The sequence below is a fragment of the Sorex fumeus genome, unplaced genomic scaffold (genome assembly GCF_029834395.1).
Source record: "Sorex fumeus unplaced genomic scaffold, SorFum_2.1 ptg000026l, whole genome shotgun sequence".
Classification (NCBI taxonomy): Eukaryota; Metazoa; Chordata; class Mammalia; order Eulipotyphla; family Soricidae; genus Sorex; species Sorex fumeus.
In genome coordinates, this window is record NW_026606083.1 from 5,621,119 (window position 1) to 5,646,692 (window position 25,574).

General features: G+C 41.3%; 1 protein-coding gene across 9 annotated transcripts in view; it reads left to right on the forward strand.

The window, feature by feature from the left end:
• ZMYND11 (zinc finger MYND-type containing 11) overlaps positions 1–25,574 on the forward strand; it is a 96,023-nt gene that overhangs the window by 66,266 nt on the left and 4,183 nt on the right. For 6 of the 9 annotated variants that reach the window (XM_056114752.1, XM_056114751.1, XM_056114750.1 and 3 more), the window contains 10 exons: positions 11,907–11,984; positions 12,323–12,415; positions 14,041–14,128; positions 14,591–14,646; positions 16,047–16,124; positions 17,666–17,784; positions 20,510–20,717; positions 21,202–21,333; positions 22,675–22,947; positions 24,536–24,721. In XM_056114752.1, the coding sequence (XP_055970727.1) occupies positions 11,907–11,984; positions 12,323–12,415; positions 14,041–14,128; positions 14,591–14,646; positions 16,047–16,124; positions 17,666–17,784; positions 20,510–20,717; positions 21,202–21,333; positions 22,675–22,947; positions 24,536–24,721 (1,311 nt within the window). The remainder of the gene's footprint in view (positions 1–11,906; positions 11,985–12,322; positions 12,416–14,040; positions 14,129–14,590; positions 14,647–16,046; positions 16,125–17,665; positions 17,785–20,509; positions 20,718–21,201; positions 21,334–22,674; positions 22,948–24,535; positions 24,722–25,574) is intronic. The other 3 variants (XM_056114754.1, XM_056114756.1, XM_056114758.1) reach the window with 1 other exon arrangement.

The window sequence follows — 25,574 nt, forward strand, 5'->3', positions numbered from 1 at the left end:
AGTCACTTATGTAAAATTTAAAGGTTCAGAGTGTGGCTCAATGGTACAGTGAGTGATGATTTACATGGGTGTGATTTCTGTTGTCACGGACCCAAGTAAAATAGAAGGGATGTATCCCAGTGCATTTACTCCTCAGTGATGCATGTGGGTAGACCACCCAGGGGTTCTTCAACGTGGCTTGTTCACTGTGAGGGGCAGTCTGCTCAGTGTAAGCTATTTCTGTAGGAAACTGAGAAAACCAACTTTAAAGTGAAATTTGCTTTTAAGATACAATTTATTCAAATAATCTTACTTTTAAAACACAGTATTTAACAGTGGTTAAAGCATTCTTCCAACTGGGTTGAATCCCCTGCACCATATGTGGTTTCCCCAAACACCTCTAAGGGTTATTCCTGAGTGCAGAGCTAGGAATAGCCCCTGAGCACTGCTGAGTATGGCCAAAGTCTCCCCATCCATCTCCAAAAAAGAAGAGCACACTATAGATAAGTATATTTTAAAAAAAAATGGGCCAGAGAGATAGCTCAGTAGGCCCTAAAGCACATACTTTACCTGAAGGACTCTTAGGTTCAGTCCCTAACATTACATGTGGTTCCCTGAGCACTGCCAGGAGTGAGCTCTGAGCAGCAAGACAGGTATAGCCACTGCTGGGTATAACCCAAAAAAGAAAAAAATAATTTGTGTATTGATTCGTGACTAATGTATTTGATGGGGGCACTTTGATAATCTTCACAGGATAAATTTACTGAAATGAAACCCTTACATTTGAAGAGGAGGCAATTTCAGTTCTTGATTTTTTTTTTCTTTTCAGAAGGGAATAGCCTTGTATATGATTATGAAAGTATTTTTCAGTTTTCTTGTTAGCAGTATTATAGAATACAGATGGATGTATCATTTAAATTTTGCTTCATTTTCATGTATATCCAAATTATAGTCTTTTTAATCTTTGTGCTGTAGTTTTGGAAACATAGGCCTGTGTAGTGTACCCAGCCTGTACATGCAAGTGCGTGTGTGTTTGTGCGTGTGCGCGCATGCATATGTGTGTGTGTGGGGGCCTTTTGTCACTCATGTGAAGGTGAGTATTGTGGGATGGGTACATCTGTGTGTGCTTGCATGGCACCTTTTCTGGCACTGACCTCTGTGCCTGCTTAGTATCATGATCCTGCTTGAGTTAGACCTTTTCAAAAATAAGGACATGAGGAAGGGCAGGAGCGATAGCACAGTGGGTAGGGCGTTTGCCTTGCATGCTGCCGACCCGGGTTCAATTTGCAGCATCCCATTTGGTCCCCCAAGTACCACCAGAAGTAATTCCTGAGTGCATGCGCCAGGAGTAACCCCTGTACATCGCCGGGTGTGACCTAAAAAGGGGAAAAAAATGTGCAAGAGAGTGATGTCCCAGAAGCACTACAATTACTCATTTCACTTTATGGCCTTTCAGAGCAGCACTGTGTGGTAGTAGCCTTCTCTGTGGGGATTGGGGATGTTCTCTCTTTCCAGTAGGGTCCACTGAGATTGTGTGCCACGGTGATTTGGGAGACTGGGCAGTGAATTTCTGTCAGCACATGCAGCTTCCAGCTTCCTACTTTGGTAGTACAGTTTTAGAACACATACATTCTGAATGCCAGTGCTACTCCAAGAAAAATTCTGTTTAGTATAAAAATTAGTCTTGTAAGAGCCTGGCATTTATTTTCCCCTATTAAACCTTAGTTTTATTTATTTATTTATTTATTTTTTGATTTTCTTTTTTTTTTTTTCTTTTTTTTATTTGTGAAAAACCATTTATGGGAGGACAAAAGTCAGCTTTTTTTTTTTAAACCTTACTGTCCTGTCCCTTTGCCTCCTCCTTCCCCCCCTGCGCGCCCCCTCACCCACACACATATATAGCAGCCAGGTATAAAGTGCACATTGAAACATTGCATCCTGACTGTGAGATGCGGTGTATAATATGGCCGTTTCAAATCCAGACACTGCAGTAAACCCTGCATCCTCTCCCTAATAGTGGATGGAGTACAGTGTAATAGCGCTGCATCTTAGATAGACATAATGATTCAACTGCTTCCTGGTTTCAAGTAAATGTGACACATTGTAGCACACTGCATCCAACCATGAGATACAGAATATTGGCTGAATTGATAACCTCAGGAGACTGAGTGTATACTCTGGAGGCCCAAGTTAGATCCCTGGTACTTAAGCAGGTTCCCCAAGTCCTACTAGGGGTAACCTCTGAGTTCAGAGCTGAGAGTTACTTTACCTGAGCATAAGCTCAGTAGTCTTTTTTTTTTTTTTAAACTTTAATTTTTATTTATTTGCTATTTGGGTCATGCCCGGCCATGCACAGGGGTTACTCCTGGCTCTGCACTCAGGAATTACCCCTGGCGGTGCTCAGGGGACCATATGGGATGCTGGGAATCGAACCCGGGTCGGCCACGTGCAAGGCAAATGCTCTACCCGCTGTGCTATTGCTCCAGCCCAAGCTCAGTAGTCTTAAGGGTTACTCCTCCCTCCAGAAAGATACAAAATGTATGAGATAGTGTAGGCCCTTGTGTACCATCAGATAGTGTGTCATAATCCTAAATTCATGATCCATGTGATACAGTGTAGTAAACATAGCTCCCTAATCTGATTATGCTGCTTTTGCTCAGATTCTGGTATGTGTGGAAAGAGTAATTTAGGAGAGTAAAAGTTGTATAGAAAAGTAGTAGTTGGTATTCTTCAGTTTGACAGTTTTGAAACATGCAGTAAAAGTGGGTTCAGCCCAGTTTTCTTGCATCTTTCAATGTGTTCAAATTCCTTACATAGGTGAGTTTTGTTTTCATAACCTAAGAGTAATTATAAAGTCATGTTATTGCTCCATTTAAAACCAGACAAATGAAGCTTTTCCCATTTGGACTGAAATAGACTGAAAAGGACAATGTAAGCACATCCACAGCATTCACTCAAAACGCCTGGGCCTCCAGCATGGAGTGTTGCTTGGTTGAATCCTTCCTGCAGTGTTCATCTTAGAATTTTATAATTTAAAATTTAAGCATTTTTGTATTCCTTTTGTAATAGACAAACTGTGGTTCACTTTGCACCCCATTGGTGACATTTATTGTAATTTTATGAAAAAATAAGTTTAGGGACTGGCGAGATAGCTGTGAGGTTAGAGCCTTGCACATGATCTACCGTGGTTTCATCTCAAGGCACCACTGGATATAACACCAAAACAAACAGGATCAGTTAAGGCATTAATAAAATTAAAAATTGCTAATTTATAATAATGGATGGGAGGATATATTATTTCAATATGTCACTAAAAGCTGGAAAATAACTAGTCCCTCACACATGTTTTGAATGGTATTTCTCTGTTTAAGAATCACACAATTTGCAATTTGTGTTAATAGATGAATTATATGGTGAGTTGGCTTAGCCCACTAGTAAATTACAGAAGCACAAGAAAAATAGACAAGGAAATAAGACAGAATCAAAGTGGAATTATTGGGAAATAGAAAAATGATAAAATTGGTTGAAATTAAAGGTAGGATTTTACTTCTGAATCTTTTTCATTCCTTTGAATATGTTTAAAAAATTATTTGTTCCAAAAGTAGGGAAAATGTTCATTTAATGTTCAAAATCAGGTGCTAAACGGAAATACTTTTAGCATATTTTTCCTGTACTTCGACAGTAAACCTCACTTCTTGCTTCCTAGAGCAGTCTTTCTTAGTAAGGGGGAAATAGTATTTTCACTTGAAAGTAAAGTAACTTTACCTCAGAATTAATATAAACATATTTGGAATATAGTTTGGAGTTTTAAATATTAAGTAGAAGCTGTGAAGGTTTTTTCTTTCAGTGGAAAAAAATAACATTTTTACAGTTTTTAAAAACAACTCTATCTTACAACACAAGTAGAAACTTAATTTCAAAAGATCTTCAAAAGGTTGTTTTCACTGTTGATCACAAGCTTGAAAGGTAGAAAGAATGGGAGCATTGTTAAGACCTGAGGGTCTAAAGGCTGACCCAAGAGTGGGAAGGATTCAAGTATGGCCTCTGCAGATAGGAGACCCTGCTTCCGTTTCCAGCACTGCACTGTCCCCATAGCCATATCATGGAGTGACCCCTGAGAACTAAGCCAGAAGTAGCCCTTGGAGCAGCACCAGCTATGACCCCAAAATCAAAGAGATCTCTGTAAGACTGCTCTGGACCCAAGCAGACAAAGAAAAATGCCTCCCTCTGTCAATGAGTCTGATAAATCAACCTTGGTGAGAAGGGCTAGAGTGTGAGTGTGGAGTTTCTGGGCGGTGGAGTATTTGGTCTTTGCGCTTATCTTTTGGAGCTCTTATAGAACCTTAATTGAATTTTAGCTTTTGGTTTTTAACTCTTAAGGAATTAAGTAGATAATATTCAGGCTTGTTCCTATATCAAATGGCTATAACTTAATCTAGATAAACAGGAAACTCTTTTTGTTTATAGCATTAATGAACTGAGAATTTTGTTCACGTGCACAATTTCTTTTTATTGTCTGCAAATTCATGGTTTTGTTTGCTTCATTAAACGGAGAGCAGATGGTGTTCATTTCATGACCCCCAGAGACATGTCACTGGTTTCCAAGGGGGTAAAAGAAAACTTGATTGAGGCGTGTATTCTGCCTCCTATCTTTTGGTATAATTTCTTCACAGGCCACTGTTTTCTGGGAAAGGGAAGAAACCATAGATGCAAAATCTGTGAATATCCCATCTTTTTCTTATTATCAAATCCCTGTAACAAGTCACTGAGAAGTTTCAGGTTTCCCCCCAAAATACATTTACTTTTCAATAAAAGTCCTGTCATGCACATACATATCCCTTTTACTAAAGATATTGTAGTTGTTTTCTTTGTGATTGTGGACATAGTCATGAATTTAGAAACCATGTATGTTTTTATAATACCAATCATTTTTGTGACCTATAGTTTGAGGTGGTGCTTTAACAGTTGATACAGCATGCCAGAATGCTGAAGACTTGCTGGCCTTAATTGGAAAGGACTGGGTTCATCACAGATAACTATTCAGTGCTGTTTTGAAAATCTGGAACCAATTTCCCAAATAGGGAGAGACCAGTGAGTTGGGGTCCTGTTTCTCAGCATGAACCAAGAGTTCACCTCAAAATGTTCTTAGTGTTTGGAAGTACCATCTGACTTCTTAGCCTTATCTATGACAAGAAGGCATACTGTGACAGCATCAGGGAGATTGGTTAACCTAAGTTGCTTTAAAACTAAAAATTAAAAGAAAACCAAACTGCTAGAAACTCAAGTGCACATGACTTTTGCTAGATTGGGTCTGGGAGACTTGGGGTGGAGCTGTAGGGAACTCATGTGGGTAAAGGCATTCCACAGGCAGCAGTGGATTTGCCCAGTGTTTAGGAGGAGAGATGCTATTTGCTGCTTTGGGCATTGTATCAGTACTGGGGGTGAACAAGCATAAGTGGATCTTTAGAAAATGGTCTTAGAAAGTAACATCATGATGGGCTGCTGGAGTTACATTGTCTTGGTCAGAAAAATGGCAGATCTTTAGGTTACTTCCTCCTTGTCAGTTCTCTTGTTAGTTTCACATCTTTGGGTTTCTTTGTATTCAGTTGTTTCAGGTGGTTGTAGAAAGCTCCCTAGAGCCTTCTACTTGCCACAGTAGCACAGCAGTTTATGTGCAGGTAGGATTCTTTCTGACTCTTTTCTGTTCAGTGATTGCAAAGAGTTGTAGAATAGAATCTGGAACCCCTGATGTCTGAAACAATGTAGGTGACTTACCTGCAGATCCTCCAACTGAGGCCACCTATATTAGAACAGTATGGAGTATGCGAGTTTAGCAGTCTGCCTTGGGTAGGAACATGGGAATCCTCTCCTCCAGCAGGTACCTATGATTGTAAGATCACTACATGATTGTAAGCTCACTATGTGAGCCCTTATTTGTTGAGGTCTTCTATGATTTCTTTTTTTTTTTTTTTTTTTTTTTTTTTTTTTTTTTGAAGTAAATAGATTTTATTTGGAGGATTTTTAGGTATGGAGGGAGGGAGAGAGAGTGAGAGAGTAAAGTTAGACACGAAAGCATGAAAGTACACATCTCAAGAGGGGAGATGCGGGCGACACATGTGCTCGGGTACCACATGTGCTCGGCCACGTGGGCACAAGCAGCACATGGGCTCGGGCATCAAATGCGCCGAGGTCTTCTATGATTTCTAGTATTACCTGTCATTTGAATGTTTCATAGGCCAGAAGTACATATTAGTTACATTTTGGATGGACCTCATATTTTGTTTTTCAACTACATGGAGGACTCTTTTTTTTGGGCTGGAGCGATAGCACAGCGGGTAGGGCGTTTGCCTTGCATGCAGCCGACCTGGGTTCAATTCCTTTGTTCCTCTCATAGAGCCTGGCAAGCTCCCCATGGTGTATTTGATATGCCAAAAACAGTAACAATAAGTCTCACAATGGGGACGTTACTGGTGCCCGCTTGAGCAAATCGATGAACAACAGGAGGACAGTGTGACAGTGCTATGGAGGACTCTCATAGTCAAGTGAAGTTTGCTGGTAATGCTTCCCATCTGTTCCATTCAAGTAGTACTTGTTGAATAGTAAGATGCCAGAGCCTGTCCTAGCCAAGGATACCCAAGGCAGCATTACTGTATTCCATTTTGTGGCATCCACCTGTACTTGCCTAATTTATTGCTCAGCATCTATTCATAACTGTTACACTCTCTTACTCAAAAAGATGTTTAAGGTTCTCTAACGTTTTCCTCCTTAAACACATCTGTAATACAGCATCAGCCTTGAGACTATTGCCATTTATGAAATAGTTTCAAGGATTGGAGTGGGAGGGGTGGGGAAGAGATGTGACTCATATGCCTTGTATGCATGAGTACTGGGTTTTCAGCACTGGGGTTAAAAAAGAAAGAAAGAAAATGGTTGCAGCCGCTTTGGCCATGTCATAGAAAGTTTCTTGATTGATTTGTAGATGTTTAACAGAATTTAAAGGGCTATTTTTGCGATGATGGATTCTAAGCTGTACTCTTTTTGCAAGGAGGCCTTTCTTATAATTCTTATTATGATTCTTCCATAATCATAATAAGGAAAGAATTGAATCTGGGACTGGAGTGTCCAGGGGATTGGGCACTTGCCTGATCTGGATTCAGTCCCTAGCCCCACATACTACATCAGGAGTGATCCCTGAGCACAGAGCTAGGGGCACTGCCAGATATCAACACCACCCCTCTCTTCTCCTCCACCCCCCTCACACTCACCACCACCCCCCCCCCCCACAACAAAAAAAAAGAATAGCAGTGATGTTGTACTTTCACTCAGGTAGCTTTTTATCAAGCTGACATTATTGATACAGTTTTTCTGACAGAAACCAATAGAAACACTTCACTGGCAAGGATAGAACCAGCACCTCCTAACACCTTATTGACCAGGAAGACTTATGGGGCAGTGCTGGGACAGAAACTCAGTGCTTTGTTGATTTCCTTTGTGAAATACGGACTACTGCAAAGTCTTAGCCCACAAGTGTAATACCTCTAAATACATTTTTGATTGTTTTGACCCACACCTGGAGTGCAAGACAAGTGCCCTGCCTGCTGTTGTATTGCTCTAGTCCATGGGAATACATTTTATGGCAAAGGCTTTTGTTGCTACACATTGTTGAGAGTTTGTATCTGTTCAGAGCCCTCTCTTTGACTTGCTTCAGTTCATGGAACAAGCCCCTTCACCCACCTCACCAGGCGGGGAGGAATGCGTCCCAGCTGCCTGGCAGTCAAAGTCCAGGTAGGGGCTCTGTGCCTTTAGGGGCCACATTCACTTCCCAGCCTAACTGCTTGTGTGGATCTCAATTCGTGTCCTATCTTTTCTGCACAATTCAATTTTTGTCCTCAGGAAAACTTTATGCTTGGATTGGACCTGTGAGTAAGAGATAAAGATAAGAGCTGGGAAGGCAGTTCAAAGGCTTGGAGTGTAGGCTTTGCATGGGGGAGCTCTGTGGTCTCCATGGTCACTCCCACCACCAGCCCCCGCCCCCAGTATTGCATGGTTCCCCAACTCTTAAGTACATAGCCCGAAGAAGCCTCTGAGTACCACTGAATGTGATCCCCAAATCAAAATAATAATAATAATATTGGTGGTTGTAGTCTTAAAAGATGAAATAAGTAACCTAAAGGCTTGCAATAAAAAATCGGTCATCTTAATTGTGAAAGTTCTACATGATCCAGACCCTTGATATTTCTAATGAGCAACTGAAAAGAATCAGTCAATGGCTGTAACATGATGGTGAGCCCCAGTTTCTGTCAGCAAGCAGATGGGAGACTTCATGGAGCTGTAGGATCTAAAGGTCTGATGAGGCAGAAGTAGAAGACGCCCTCCCTCGTGTTGGCATATGTGGTGATGCCCCTCAGGACTGTATGTTAGGCCTGCGAATGCCCACTCCCCTGATTAGTCTTGGCAGAACCCTGGGGATGGTACTTAGACCTTAACTGATGGTTTCGTCCCTTTTGGGTGGAATTTACACTACGGTGCTTCACACGTATCTTGAATAGACTGACATATGAACTTGTATGTCCCACTGAGGCACAAACATGACCTTTGAACCCCCCACCCCACTTTTACCTCTCTTCCCATCAGTCTGTTTTCTTTCCTAGATAAAGTTAAGCCTGTTCCAGGACTTCATATGAATGGACATTAGTGACTTTAATTTATTGGGAGGTTTGGGGATCATGTCTGGTGGTATTCAGGGGCTACTGCTTTTGTTATGCTTTAGGGATCACTCCTGGTGGGGTTCAGGGGACCCCATCTGGTGTCAGGAATGGAACCAGGCTTGACCATGTGCAAGCAAGCACTTAACTCCAATTCTGTCTCTGTGGCCGCATGCTGCTCTTAATGGATTTTTCCAAGTGGTTCTAATGCTCAGCCAAAGTGTAGGGTATCTGAATTTGATGGCACTTTATCACATGAGGAATATGTCCTCCTGCGATGGTACAAGAAGCTAATACTTGGAAGTACTCTGAGCTGAGAGGGCTCAGAAGAAAGTGTGGTCCACGAGGTAATATGAACCCTTGTTTCCTTTTGCATTTTGCTGAACCAGTTTTTTTCAGGCCTCATGTCACTACATTTAATTGCACATAGCAAAGTACCCTGATTCAAAGTTGATTTAAATATGATATAAAATCAAGTTTCTGTCCTACTTTAGTTTTGTGAAAGTAAGACTCAGCCTCAATTCTGTGCATTTGGCGTCTTCCCCAAAGTAAAAGACTGTTGCTGCACGTTTCAGCATAAAGTGTTGGTTGCATTTTCCTTGAGTAAATTATAAATTTAGTTAAGAATTTAAGCAGATGAAACCAATGTAAGCATGTAACATCCATGTTCATAGAGACTGGAAAATAGGCCTCTGCTTAAACATGAACATTTTAGTCCCAAGATCCCTAAACTTAAACAGTGCATAGGGTTTTCTCTCCCATTTCACACAAAGAACTGGATCTGGGGTGTTTTAGCTACAGTGTTATTCCAATCATAGGACTGCAGTTTTGCTGATAAACATTGATTTCCTTAATTTCTTCCTAAGGCTCTACAAACAAGAATTTAGATTGTGATTAACTGTGAAGTACTTCCTAAGTTCAAAAAACCCAACCTTTTTGGGTTTGAGACAGTCAAGGAAGACCCAAATATGAGGAGCATCTCCTGCTTAATTCCACACACGACAATATCTATGCCCATTACAGTTCCATTTCAGCATAAAGTATTGGTTGCAGTTTCCTTTAGTTATGTTAACTTTTGGAAGAGCCATAACTTCACACACAGATAGTATTCCACAATGTCTATCCTGAAACAGATGGCTATTGTCTCTGACTTTACAGATTTGTGACTTAATGGTTGATCAAATGTTTGATGTTTGAGCAGCAGTTTTCATAGTGTGTTTAAAATGTTTGGCATTGGTATGCACGATAAAGCAAGTAACTGGAGACTTTCTTTTCTTCTTAAGGGTATGTAGGTTTCCTAAGTGCAAACTTTATTTAAGAAAGCAGACTTCTTACTCCGCTCATACTCCGCTCCTTTCCCTGTGTCTAAATTCATGAAACTGTTGGCTCAGTTTAGAAAGCCGTGCCTGGGAAGATTCCTGGCATGAACATGTTTCTAAACACAGAGCTGGTTGTGCCTTTTCATCCACTGGTTGCACCCTCCGCTCTTTTTCTGGGCAGTCTACAGAATGAGGAACGAGCAGCCATATCCGCTCTCTGCTTACAGGTGGGAGCATTAGTTCTTCGTAGGAGTTGGTGCGCTCGAGACACCATTAGGACCTCTTTGGAAGTGAGAATTCATAAACTACGTCAAAGCTTTTTTCTAGCCCTGAAGGTTTTGAACCTGGGGTCCAAGAAATGCCACTGCATTCTGATGGTTACATCTTTGCCATTGACCGCCATCTGAGAGGAAGTAAGAGATGAAGGAATGGACAGACAATGTAGACAACATGACTTTAGGAAGAATCCTCAATCTGCATGGGGATTCTCAGAAATCCCCACTTAGAGGCTTCAGGTGAAGCCCAATGCTTATTCCAGAGTCTGTTTGGTTTCTTTAGGGTTTGACAGATGGGAAAGAATTGTTTTCTTCGTGGTCATGAATTCAGAAGCTTTGCATAGGTGCTAAAAGCAGAGCACAGAGTGGCAGGTTGATGGTGTTTCTGCATTGCCAGAACTCAGGGGACCAGTAGATGAAAGAGCTTTGGAACATGAAGTCTGTGAATCTCAGCTTTCAATTAAGTTGATGTTCTTCTGGGTCTTATACACACACACACACACACACACACACACACACACACACATTTTCCTCAGATATTTTAATGTCATGGGCATGAATTATCAATCTGCTTGAGTTCTTGCCAAGTATTCTCAGATACACAAGAAATGTTTACTTCTTCTATAGCAGAGGTTCCCAAACAAACTTATTTTGGCCTACCATCCCCTTCTCGGGGGAGGGAAAAAAAAGATCATCTAGTGACCCCCCCTATAAATCTACCTTGTTTAAGCAAATGAACAAACAGAATGCACACCCCACTCCCTACCAGCCCACTGTACCTGAAGCTCCTATCCCCACACACCTGCCTCACCCATCATTCGCACACCCTCACTACCACCTCGGGTGGTATTGCCTACTGCAGGAAACACTCTTCTAAATATCTGCCTTTTAAGATAATTTACTGTGTATAATACTCTTTGGGGAGTAATAATACCACTGAGTAGAGAATGAAAGTAAAGCATTCACCATACAGTGGTTCAGCCTGCTTTAGTTAATTCCAGGGAGCGTCTTACATTTGGACATAGTCCTGACTTACTATCATGTGAATAATAATGTAGGAATGATGGTCCACTCAGGTGCAGCCCTGTAATTTTTTCTTTAGATGAAGTTAGATGTTCTGAGATAAAGAACCAATTAACTTTCACGCCAGACTGATAGAAAGTAGAGTCACTACTGAGCTATATGATGTAGTAGGTGTGTGCAGCTGCACTGTACATCATTCATAAACAACATGTATTTCTAATGACCTTTTTAATAAGAAATGTCACATGGCAATTCACTATTCTGTATTCTTGATTTAAAATGCATTGCAAAGGATTTAAGCCATTGAGGATTTTAGTAACGTGATTATATCATACTTTGTCATTACATCATCATTGTTGTCATCATTTTCTTTCATGTGAAAATCGGTGAAATTTTAAATACCAAATAAGAAAAAAAAACTGTCTTGAGGTATGTCAGTGCAACATACTTTCCAATTTTGACCTTGTTTTAGTAAATGTTAATTTTCTACACAAATTGCAAAGAGTTTCTATCACATGTAGTACAGTCTTTTATGTAGTTTTTTTACATGAGTATAGACATATAAATGATCAGATTATATATCTAGCCTTTTCTGTTTTTAACAGAGTATCAAGAAGAAAAACACAAACAAACAGGAGATGAGTACATACCTGAGGTTCATTGTCTCCCGCATGAAAGAGAGGGTGAGTCCTATGGAGGGTGTTTCAGAATGTCCCCAGATACGTGGCAGCTTTGCTTCATTCTTTACAAATTAATGGTTCAGATATATTTAGGACAGTAGAAAGGGGCAGCTTTTATGTGGTAAATATTTCCGTAAAAGACTTTTAGATTTTTTTCTTTCTTTCCTTTTTTTTTTGTGTGTGTGTAGATATTTATCAGCATTAGGGTAGAACATTAACATCTTTATCAGGTGAAAATGATAAATGTTTAAATGTGAAAGGCCGCCTTAAACTTTGTAGGTCTAATGCATCCTCCCAGTCATGACCACCTTTGAAACTGATGTCTCTAATGACTGTTTCAGGCCATAGACCTTAATAAAAAGGGGAAGGATGGCAAACACCCGATGTACAGAAGGCTGGTGCACTCTGCGGTCGATGTCCCCACCATCCAGGAGGTAAAGCACTGCTGTCCTGCTGTCGTGGGTCCCCACACCACCACCCAGGCCCAACTCTGGCAGGCAGCCGCTGCGCGAGTGTTGAGATGCTCACTAGGAGCCATATGTCACTTAGAGCAAGGTAGTGTCACCTTTTAAAATGTCTGCTTTTAAGCAACCTGTAGATTCTTTTAAACTGGTTGATTAGGAACAGTGAACTGTAGGCTGATGTATCTAATGTTTCAGATACAGAGATTTCCTACCTAGTTTTGACCAGTAGTAGTCTGGGATTTTGTCTGAAGGAAAACTTAGAGCATAGAACTAACTTACAGTGTTGGGCGAAAAGGGAAAAAAAAAACAACCCAACTTGAGCAGAAGAAAGATTGTAACTTTGTTATTCTTAATTAAAATTGTGAAGAACCCAGCTGCCCTTTGTAGCCCTCTTCACTGACAGCTCTGCTTGCCTCCTTCTGGAGGTGCCGCTAGCTCTCTAGCTATCTGATCCCAGGAAAGAACCAGTAACTGAACGGAAAAGAAAGATGAATATGTGATTTAAATGCTCTTAGGAGCTTACAGTCCCCACAGATACAGGTTTTGATAGTGTTGATGTCCAGAGTCAGGGGAGGAGCTTTGGGAATACCGAGTGCATCCATGTCTGGCGGCATCAGAAACTGAGGGTGAAAGTGAAGCACCGGCATTGGTGAATGGGCACATGATTAGGACACCAGACAAAGGTTCTGTCATCATCTGAGGGACTCTAAGATGCCTCGATGAAGAAAGGGCACCTGAATTTGATCTTAAGAGAACTTTAACAGGAAAAGTGAATTCTGATTTCTATAGAGATCTTAGCATGACAGCCTGTTTTTAAGCAGAGTTCCTAAAAGCAACACCCACCAGTATAAGAAAATTACTGCCTGTAACTTTGTCAACTCTTTAATACCAAAATTTTCTCTCTCCGTCCAACCACAAAATCCCTGGGATATCCTCTGTAATCTTTTTCTTTCATTGACTGAAAAGAATCCAATGACAAAAATCCTTTGTATTTATCTGGCCAATATAGGAGAAACCCTGACCTTGTATTGCCCAGAGGAATTTAAGTTCCAAGAGTTACAAATGTTTCTCCTTCATAGTCAGAGAAGAGAACACTCTTTGTTTGTCTGGGCTATTCGAAGCTGTGCTTAGTCCTGGCCTAGTCCTGGTGGGGTTTGGTGGGCTGTATGTGGTAGAGAGGATCTAACTCAGGTCAGCCCCAGTATATGGCAAGTGCCCTCCCTGCTCTGTAACCCCAATAGTTTTTTTTTTTTCCCTGTTAAGTCTTTGCTTTCCTGTGTCACAAAAATGATAGTTGTGGAACTGGGCTCTCAGAAACTATACTGACCAGTTTACTTCCTCCATACACTCATCAACAGCTTGTGCCCTTTTCACAGATACTCAGGCTGCAGAATTCTCTGTAAATCAGTACAAAGGATGTCTGATCTGCCACTCTTTACCGTGCTGTGGTATTCTAACTGGTGATGGAGCTGTGAGTCAAAGAGTAGTTGTGATGGCATTCTGGAAGACCCTGCTATGCCCCACACTGGAACCCTGTTCCTTTAATGCCGTTGATTTCATTAGTTACTCTTTGCTTTTTGTTTTGCCCTCTGCAGAAAGTGAATGAAGGGAAATACCGAAGTTACGAGGAGTTCAAAGCTGATGCTCAGTTGCTTCTGCACAACACAGTGATTTTCTATGGAGGTTGAATATTTTCTTTACCTTTTTTGTGCATCTTTCATACCTTGTATCTTTCCTATTATACTGAGAAATATCATCTAGAAAACATTACATTTAAGGTGTGTACCTTAATGATCCATAAGTAGGCCATAATGTTAGTTAGGTCTTGAACACAAAATGTTTGGTGGTATAGTCAGAGTGTAGGATTAACTGGACCACACTGAATCGACACTAGTCATCATTCAAAGGTATCATGAGACTGCTCTGTATCTAAAGAATGTATGTTGTGGGAAACAAAATGAAAGCTGCCTATGAATTTCATTTTGCTGCTTGAATTTTATTTCAAATACACGTTCTTATTTGAAACGATTACATCCACGCTTTTGTCATACTTAAGAAAAATGCAGCTGTCTGCGTTAATTTTATAGTTTGTAGTACATATTGTCGGGAATGTTGGTAATAGGTGGTCTCTCTCTCTGATTACAGCGGACAGTGAGCAGGCTGACATGGCACGGATGCTGTATAAGGACACATGTCATGAGGTACTCTCATCTAGGAAGTAAACTATTGCTGTGGTCAGTGTGGATTCCCTGAGTCTACTCTCTCAGTACATTTTATTTCACCATTTCCTGCTTTATTTTCATGTTTTTAATAACATAAAAATAATGCAAAAAGAGGAAAAAATAAGTCAGGCAGAATTGTGCTTAGAGAAAGTACAGGATACTGGCAGAACTGTTTTTTAGAGTTAGTTACTAACTTCTACAAAAACAATTTTCCTCGTCTGGAACTACCCATAAGAGAATTACTGTGCATATGTGACTATTTGCACTGGGTAGACGCCCTGATATTTCTTTGATTTGGTTTCTTATTAGACTACTCAGGCAAAAATAAACAACAAAATTCCTATTTCTACTTAGTGAAATTTTAAATTTTGTATTTGCAATGTACCCATGTGGTGCTGGGGTGGGGGTTTGAGGAGACGTGGTGTCAAGGTATTTAACCCAGGAAGCCTACATGCAGAGCATGTACTTCAGCATATGAAGTTACTTCCTCAGCCTCTAAAATTCATCTTTAAGGGAAGGTTAGAAATCTGTCTAACCTGAAACACCCATAATCTTCCTGTCTTTGCGAAAGTATCTCCATTCAGATAAAAGGTAGTGTTTTTTGGATTCATTTCAAGTGAAATATTAAAGATAAATAAATACTGAGTATCTGCTGTGTCATGAGGTCTGTTAGGAAGAATAAGATACCATTTGAGGTATGGACATCCTGTTCATGGAACTGCTCTCTGGAGAGAGAGATTTAAAAAGAGCATATATACAAACAAAACAAAGTAAGACAAAATTTGGGGCATTTTGTTTTTCCGGGTTTTTTTTTTTTCTTTTTGGGACACACTGGCAGTGCTCAGGGATTGATACTGGCACTGCACTCGGATCACTCCTGGCAGGGCTTGGGGGACCATAAGGGATTGAACCCAGGTTGGCTGTATGCAGGGCAAGAGTCCTGCTTGCTGTACTGCTATTATTCTGGGCCCCCAAATTTATTTAAGTTTTCAAGGAAAGCAGTCAGGTTGGGGCTGGAGCAATAGTATGCAGATACGATTGTTTGCCTTGCAGTGTGATGGAGATTGTGGCTTGCTCTTCCACATGGCCTGCTGACGAGTGAGAAGACGTGTCTGAGGAAGTGGCATTGGGTCTGAGTGCTGGGTAGTGGGGAGCCAGTGGGCAGGAAACAGAACAGACCCTGAAAGGCCTTGTGAAAACTTTACCTCTACTCGCAGTCTGTCTGGAAGCACACGGGAAAGTGGCACAGGCTCTTCCGGGGTGGTTTAGTACGGGTCAACATGAAGACTGTCCTTGATGATGGAATGTGAATTTACATCGATATAATGTTTAGTGTGTGTGCTCTGTTGACTAAAACAGGTGCTTCTCTTTTTTTTCAGCTGGATGAACTACAGCTTTGCAAGAATTGTTTCTATTTGTCAAATGCTCGTCCTGACAATTGGTTCTGCTACCCTTGTGTATGTGAATTTTTTGTGTCATAAATTGGGTGATATACTGTATAAGGAGTATTATTTTCAGTTTGCCTAGTTTATAAGCCCTCGTAAATATTTCTGTGTTGTGCATAGTTATATATGGTTTTAATGAGTATGAAAACTGAAACATGGGTGTTGGCATGATGGCTCAAGGGCTGGTGTGCACATTTTGCATGCAAGAGGCATGGATTTGACACAGCCCCCTGACCCCCCACCCTCCCTACCATCCCTCTATCATCACCAGCAATCCCAGAATCAGCAAGCTGGGTTTAACCTCTAAGGTACAAAGAACCCCAAATTGGGACCCCTGTCATTTCAGATTTTATAATGAGGAACTTACTTTATTAAGGGACCCAGTGTTTAATCTTAGTAAGTCTTTGGCTTTATTTTGGGGGCTACCTAGAGTCACGGGACCTAGGGACCAACTGGAAAGTGTTCAAAAAAGAAAAACATGTATACTTTCTGCAGTTCAGTGTTTAGGACTGAGGATGTGCTGCTGCTCCCTCCCTGTGGGGCTGGAGCTGGAACCAGAGTCTCATGCATGGCTCTAGGATAGCTCCCTGGCCTCATGTTACTGCTTATTTTACAGGAAGTCTGAGGCTTTGTATTAATTTTTAAAACCGTAGTTTTCCCCAAAGTGGCATGATTTCCAAGGGCCCTGACAGATGAGTGCCACATAAGGGCACTTGAGAGAAGCTTTTCTTCAAGAGGGTTACTGTGCTTCTCAAGTCATACTAGGGTTTCTAGCAGACTTCTGGCCATCACACTGCACAAGTAGAAAAGTTGCTATTCTATATGTCTGCCACTGATAAACATGTGGCCCTTTCCTTCAAGGGTTTATCATTCCAAAGAGAGACTTTCAAACAAGTGGCTTTCCTGTCTTAGGAGAAATGAAAATTCATGTTGCTACTTTGTTTGTGGGGGAGAGAGGGAGCAGGACCAAATATAGTGGTAGGAATTTGAACCAGGGTCTGTGGGATGTAAGGCAAGCATCTTAACAAGCTCTGTACTATTCTTCAGTCCTGCATGTTGTTACTTTCATGCAAATCTTCGTTTGGAGTTGGAGGTAGGTGACTAGTGATGCTCAGGTCTGATGGTTTTGGTGCTTGGCATTGAACTCAAGACATGAATTATGCAAGGCATGCACACCAGCCCTTTGGAACTATCTCCTAGGCCTCCAGATTTAAATGTGTTTTGGTGTTTTTCCTGAAGGTACAAAAAGTCAGCTGCAGTGGGGAAAAATTGCATGTGTTTATGAGTTAGAAAGTAATGACTTTTAAAATAGTGGGTGGCTCTAGAGATATAATACTATGACCAGTGGGCCGAGTGCATGCTCGGTGATGCAGGAGGGCTGTGTTGGACTCCAGGGACTCCAGAGAACCTTGGGTATGGCACAGAACCCACAACAGAGTGGCTTATGCTAAGTAGTTAAATATTAATGATGTATCAAGTACTTTGAAGGCCATATTAATGATATATCAAGTACTTTAAAGGCCATATAACATGTTAGAACATTTTATTTCCAGATACCTAATCATGAACTGGTTTGGGCAAAAATGAAAGGTTTTGGATTCTGGCCAGCCAAAGTCATGCAGAAAGAGGACAATCAGGTTGACGTCCGCTTCTTTGGGCACCACCACCAAAGGTAACCTGCCATGCGCATGCAGCAGTGAGTTGGGGGCTCTGGTGGGAGATCTAGTCGTGACAACAATCTGGAAACGTCAGCATCAGACACACTAACCTGAAGCAGCATATAGTGTGTGAGTAGGCAGTGGTTTCTACACATTGCAGATGTCCAGGGTACGTTTGAAATTGCAGGGCAATTTCAGTAGCTGGTACTGTTGAACCCAGAAGCAGGGTTTGAGATTCATCATTTGTTCACTTTGTAGGGTTGTGATACAAGCTGTCTCTGTAGGTCTCTGTTACTAGCATATGGACAGAAATAGCACTTTGGGACTGGGAGTGTGCATGCTCACACATGCCAGGCTCTGGGTTTGAATCATGGCACCAGAAAGGGTGGTGGGGCATAGGGGAGAGGGAATATCACTTCATGGAGTAGGAAAGAGTGTCAGTTCCATAGTGTACTTAATACCTTCCATGTGCATCAGATACCGCTGGCAGACTAGACCGTCTGTTGTTGGGGAGTAGATACAGCAAAACTAAAAATGTAGTTCCATAATTTGTATATCCTAACTCTAAAAATTATTGCTGTAAAATTATTCTACATTATCTTATATAAAGGCTGAAACATAGGACTACAAAACTGTAACTGCTTTCTTTGTGGTGTCAATAAAGGGTAGAGGTGACAGAAATAGGTTTTCCAAATCATACTTGCAAGATTTCCATTGACCATGGAAAGTCTTCTCTCATGCCTAGAGGATAAAGGTCTGTGCAGTTCTTATTACAAAGATGCTACAGAATGAGGGATTTCATTCTGCCCTCTAGTGCTTTCTTTTTTACAAACTGGAAGGGTTGGGCCACACCTTGTGGTGTCCCTTGCTTGGTGCTTGGGGAAGACCATATGGTACTGTGGATGGGTGGAACCAGGGTTGTCCATGTACAAGGCAAGCACCTTAACCCATATACTATTTCTCCAACCATGAGGTTTTTCTTAGTTCTCATTTAGTTATAAGAAACCTATGGATAATGTAAATTAAAAAAAAAGTCTGTTCTTTCATAGATAGATGAATTTATACTGATGAGAGACATTAAGTAAATGAGACCATAATTTAATTTAGAAGAATTTTTATGGTATACATTGTTTGCTTCAGTTTCCCATGTGCCCTGTAATTAAATCCCTGCTATATAGTACTCAGTTGATTGAGAAATATACTTTATAAGTTATAATTAATAATCTTGTTATAGACTTGGAAGAAATGTCCATAAAGCCCACTGACTGTAAGTTTTTAATTACTCTTCTTATAAGACAGCAGAGCCATTTTTACGGCCAGGTTAATGGTCTGATCTGTCTGATCTGTCCTCCCGTTGTTCGTCGATTTGCTCAAGCAGGCCCAGTAACATCTCCATTGGAGACTTTGTTGTTACTGTGTTTGGCATATCGAATACGTCATGGGGAGCTTGCCAGGCTCTGCGTGCGGGCAAGATACTCTCGGTAGCTTGCTGGGCTCTCCGAGAGGGGCGGAGGAATCAAACTCGGGTCGGCCATGTTGGCTGCGTGCATGGCAAATGCCCTACCGCTGTGCTATCGCTCCAGCCCTAGCTGGAGTAACAACAGGTTTATGGTATTAAAGAATGGTATTAAAGAATATACACTTATGACACAGTGATTACCAACAGTAAACTTTTTCACAGTTAATTTTTTAAAAAATTTTTTTTACATAAAATTGGGAGCAACACGGCTAGAGAAAGTGCAGTAGGTAGGTTACTTACCTGGCTTGTGGCTGACCCTGGTTTGATCCTTAGCACCTCATATGGTCATCTGAACCCTGCCAGGTATGGCAAGAAAAGAAAAAGTGAGAGTAGCAACTTTGAGCAGGTGACTTTGGGACATAGAGAGACCGAAGAGTGGTGAAAAGGCTTGCTCCACACATGGCTGTTCCTCAGCACAGTGCTGGGTGTGGCCCCCAACCTCTTCTTCACCCCACTTAGACACCCCAAAATGAAAGACTTTGTATTAGGCAAGAACATGCTAGATCTACCCTGACTCTGAGCAAATTACAGTTTCTAGAAGAAGAAAACACTGGGAAACCCACTGCAGTGAGTTGTGCCAGGGTGGGAAAGGTGTTTATGCTAGAAGACAAGAGTGGCAGGGAGGAAAGACCTAATCTACCTTGGTGGCTGTGGAGCTGGAGGATGGAAGGCACAGATCAGGAAGAACTGGTAGGAGTTTGGGGCAGACAGGTAAAATGTGTGGCACTCACTCATTTCCTTCTCAGACCACTCATTGTCTTACACTGCTTGATTAGCAGATGTATAGATGGAGCCCAGTTAAATTATACCTTTTCTTACTAGACAGACTTTAAATTCTGAGGCATTCTTTTTCTTTTTCTTTTTTAGTAGGTCAGTGTTTGTCAATCTTTTTCTCTGATGTAGCCCCGTTGTACCAGTTGGCCTCCTAGTTTAGAGAATGCTGGATTAGATAATAGTGATACTTTTTACAAAATGAAATGTGGACCAGAGAGCTCAATGGGCTGGAGTGCATGCATTGTATTCAGGAGTGGAAATGGATTAAAAGAGCTGTGAGCAAGTCTAAGAACTCTGACAACTGAACAAAGTTGCCTCACTATTTTCACTTATAAACCAAGTTTCTGTTCATAACAGAAATGCTTCAGCAAATCAGAATTTTTCTTAGCGAATAAAACCCCACTGCCATTGTAGAAGCTTCTGACCACCTTCAGCTCTGCCCACAGGGCCTGGATCCCCTCTGAAAACATTCAGGACATCACAGTCAATGTCCACCGACTGCATGTTAAACGCAGCATGGGCTGGAAAAAGGCCTGTGATGAGCTGGAACTGCATCAGCGTTTTCTTCGAGAAGGAAGATTCTGGAAGTCTAAGAATGAGGACCGAGGTGAGGAGGAGGCAGAATCCAGCATCTCTTCCACCAGTAATGAGCAGGTGAGTGAGAAACTTCAGTTACTTTCGATGTGAGGTAAGTGCATGTCTCATTGTGGTGAGATTCTTTCTTCTCCTTCTATTGTCTTTGGCTATACCCCAGCTCTATGCTTGGGGGTGTCTCCCTGTGGTACCATGTGGTGCCAGGAATTGGAACCTAGCCTCCCATATGCAAAGCATCTCTCTCTGGCTCTCCTGTCCTTTTGCATAATAAACATTTGTGCAGCGGTCTGCCAGGGAAATAAAAACTGATCTGAAAAGACAGAAAAGGCAGAGCATGCTGCCCTCCAGAACTGGGCCAGCTGTCTACTTCAAACTGGCTGCTCCGAAGTGGGCAGTTGGTAAGTGGTGGCTTCATGGTTTTGAATAAGCTAATGCAAAAGGGAGCAAGTCACACCTCACCTGTGGGCCTGTCGCTGACACCTTCATTAGAGGAGAGTTTTCTAATGTCTGGAATAACAAACTGTTACTTTTGTGATGCCTCCAGCTAAAGGCCACTCAAGAACCAAGAGCAAAGAAAGGACGACGGAATCAGAGTGTGGAGCCCAAAAAAGAAGTAAGTCGCCTGCCTTGCAGTGTCCAGGTGGCAATTAAAAAAGGAAATGTTTTCCAAATCAAGGTACTTGAATTCACAAATACTTGTGAAACGCACTGTCATCCCCCAGTTTCCTGACCTTGCTGTCCTCCTCTGCTGTGACATGCTGAGAATCCAAGTCACTTAGTGAGAGAATCCAAATCACAAAGTCTGGCTGAGTTGGAAGGCACTAGCTGTATTCCCTAGCTACTGGTGTTTTCACATAACATTATTTTCATTATTATTATTAAACATTTTTATAGATTCATGTCTGACAGTATTTAGGGGATCAAACTTGGGGTCTCCTACATGCTAGGCATATTCCCCACAGTCATGCTTAGTTAACTCTCTGGTCCTCTCATAGCATTATTGAAAAGAGAGTCTTAACTGATAAATTAGGACAACATTTTTAAAACTGGAGGAAACTACAGTTAAGCTCAGACTTAAAATTGCACCATATGCGCATATATATATATATATATATGCATGATCTATTTTATACATATATATAATCTGTTTTGATTTGGAAACACACCTGGAAGTATGCTCAGGGACTGTATGTTGCTGGGGATCAAACCTGGGGTAGTCAGATGGAAGGCAACCGCCTTACCCACTGTCCTGTCTCTCTGTCTATGCACATATTTTAAAACCAGGTTAATCTGGACAGAGTCTAAACACATTCAGTTTGGGAGGGTGGTGGGAGGGGGATGTAATGTATATGGATGCTAGTCCAAAGAAGTGACTGTAGTAAGTTTATGATAATTTTACGTTTTATAAAAAAGTATAAAATTTATGCCTGGTCTATTTTTTAAATGTATTATTTTTTCATTTTTTGCTTTGTGGATCACACCCAGTGATGCTCAGGGGTTACTCCTGGCTCATGCACTCAGGAATTACTCCTGGCGTTGCTCGGGGGACCATAGGGTGCTGGGAATCGAACCTGGGTTGGCCACATGCAAGGCAAATGCCCTACCCACAGGTCTTTATTAAAAGTCAAAATTGTCAGTAGGTACTAAGTGTAAATGGAGTTCCTGTTTAGAACCATTGTTGCCATTAACTGGCCAAAACATGGGAAAACATTTAATTGTAGTGGGAAAAAAACAGAATTTACCATCTAATTTTGGAGTAGTTGGTGAGCAGTGGTGCTCAGGGGACCAAGCGGTGTGTGGATAAAACCTTTCTGTGTGTTCTCCAGCCTACTGAGCTCTCTCCAGTTTATCTAATTGGGGTTGGTCACATGCACGGCAAAGTGCCCTTAACCCACTCTGACCTCAGTTCTGTTTTAAGCAGCAGTTTAATATACTGCTGTGCATGCGTGTTTCTCTATCCTAATGGAGCATATTCATGAACAAGTGAATTCTTTGCTTTCTGCCTATACACTTTTAGGAACCAGAACCTGAAACTGAAGCCGTGAGTTCTAGCCAGGAAATTCCCACAATGCCTCAGCCAATTGAAAAAGTCTCTGTATCAACTCAGACCAAGAAGTTAAGTGCCTCTTCACCCAGAATGCTGCATCGAAGCACCCAGACCACCAGTGATGGAGTATGTCAAAGCATGTGCCATGACAAATACACCAAAATCTTCAATGACTTTAAAGACAGAATGAAATCTGATCACAAGCGCGAAACTGAGAGAGTTGTAAGAGAAGCTCTGGAAAAGGTAAAGCAGCCCTGGCACCTGGGCATGAGAGAGAATCGCCTTCCTGCATGATCTGGCTACTCTTTCTCTGTCTATAAACTGGGGTCATCTAGTTTTCCTTGGTGCATGCTCTATGTAGTAGCTACCCAGCTTGGGTTGGTACTTTACTTTTTTATTTTTGTAAAGTTGTTCAAAATAATTTATTACATTGAATATTCCAACACCAGTCCTACCACCATTACACCTTCCCACCAACATATTTTGAATATTTCCACCCCGACGCCCAAACCCTGCCCCCAAAGCAGAACCTAAATTATTTTGTATTATTTTGTATTGCTTGGTATGAATCATCCTTTAAAAATGATCTGAAAAACTTTCCTTAGAGGAAAATGTGTGAAGTATTTTGCCCTGGAGCCATTAAGCCCTTGTATAAGAGATTACTAACATGTTGTTAAAGGTTGAGCCGTGTGTGTGTGTGTGTGTGTATGTATGTGTGTGTGTGTGTGTGTGTATATACGCTACTCTTAGTACATCAGTGGTATAGAATATGAAATGCTGCTCCAGGAAGTTTAAAAGTTTAAATCTGGCAATACAGCTGAAGTAAATTTTTTTTTCCTAACTGGATGGTCATTTGGGGTCTGGAGTATGGTGTGTTGCTCTGCTATTGTTCTCTTTCAAGAGATTTATTTGTGAGTCTTTGGATCATGGTCAATAATGAGCTTATATGGTGCCAGATGCAGTTCGTGGGTGTGACTGCTAGGATACCAGAAGCACAGGGAGATGGGGGGAGGTAGCCCGTTCTCGACTCTATCCAAGCCTGTAGATTTCAGTCACAAGTCCCACATACCTGGGTTTTTCAGCAGATTCACTCATGATGAGGCTCGTCCAAGCCTGTGGAGATAGTCTGTGAGCATTGTGGTGATTGAGCTCTGGAGGTTTTTGGTTGCTGGGGCTCTGTTGGGGTGGGGAGGGGAACTCACCCACCCCCCCTGACCCCCCACTTCTGGGTTGCCCTGGATGAGATTGCCTGGCATGCGGTCTGGAGGTATCTCTGTGGTGTGTTGCTTTCTTTCAAGAGATTTATTTGTGAGTCTTGGGTTGGTACTGTACTTTATTGAGCTCTTGCATTTCCTAAATCAAGGTTTCATAAACTTCTTTTTTTATGTGACTCTAGTTACATAGATAGATAAAAAAAAAGGTATACAGGTCAGATACTTACTGTTAATAAATCAAAAATTTATTTTAAAATACTCAGATTTTTTTTTATCATCCTTACATTCCATTAATAGCTAAGGACCACAGTTTAAAAAGCTAGGTCCTAAATAAAACAAAAGGTAGTTTTCTCACAGAATGCCTTTAGAGCTCTCAGTGCAAATGCAGAGCTGTATTGTTTAGTTAGAAACTGTAACCCAACATGGTTGGGAAAATGTTGGAGGGAAGGTGACAGTGGTGGTGGGATTGGTGTTGGAATACTGAATGCTTGTGACAAATCACGAACAATTTGTAAACCACCGTATTTAAATAAAGTGTGTGTGTGTGCGTGTATGTGTGTGTGTTGTGTTGGGGGGGAGGGGTACTGTAATCCAACATACTGGTGTCTTTGTTTCAGCTGCGTTCTGAAATGGAAGAGGAAAAAAGACAAGCTGTAAATAAAGCTGTGGCCAATATGCAGGGTGAGATGGACAGAAAGTGTAAGCAAGTGAAGGAAAAGTGTAAAGAAGAGTTTGTAGAAGAAATCAAGAAGCTAGCAACACAGCACAAACAGCTGATTTCTCAGACCAAGAAGAAGCAGTGGGTAAATACCATTATTTCTTACAATCTGATTCTAGAGCTACACCTTGGGCACAGTAAAAGTAAATCTCATGAGATATGTGTGAAGTTGTCCCTGAAATGAAATTAAATACAAAGTTGTGAGCTTTCTTTTTAGAATAAATTTTATTGCAAGTCCCCATCATCCTTCAACTCGTGCTCTTCCTGATTATTGCTCAGAATTTTGATGAGATTATGCAACTCATATCACCGTCACAGATTAAGGATTTTCAGATATTGCTCCCCTCAACTATACATTAGATAGAAATAAATTCAGTCATTCATGTAACAACATTGGCATCTCACTGGTTGTCTCCACTTTGAAGCCTCATTTGTTCAGTTTTCATTGTCTTCTCACCCATGCTTCTGAGACCCTCCACAGATCACAGCTTACATTGGTTTATACTCTCAGAGCACAACCTGACCCTCTTGCTGTGGTGTGAGGTATACACTTCACTGTACTCACCCCCATTATGATGTGAAATTGAGTCCCTTTATCCATTCCGCCCCCTTCCCTTCTGGTAGCCATCCTATATTTCATAGTGTGTAGGAATTATTTTTATTGCTTTTTGTTCCGCACATCAACTGTCCAGTAATCATCTTTTACTTTCTGATTTATTTCACTTAGCATTATCCATGTCATCAGTAATAAAAGAATTTTATCTTTTTAATAATAACTGAATCGTGTTCCATCGAGTCTGTATAACATGATCTCTTAGGTGCTTCCCTAAGAATAGGAACTGGTTTTACTATTTGTAGTTTTAGTCGAGTGCTTTCCATACCATTTCCCAAGTGGCTGCACCACGGACATTCCCACAGGTGTGAAGTTGCATCTCACT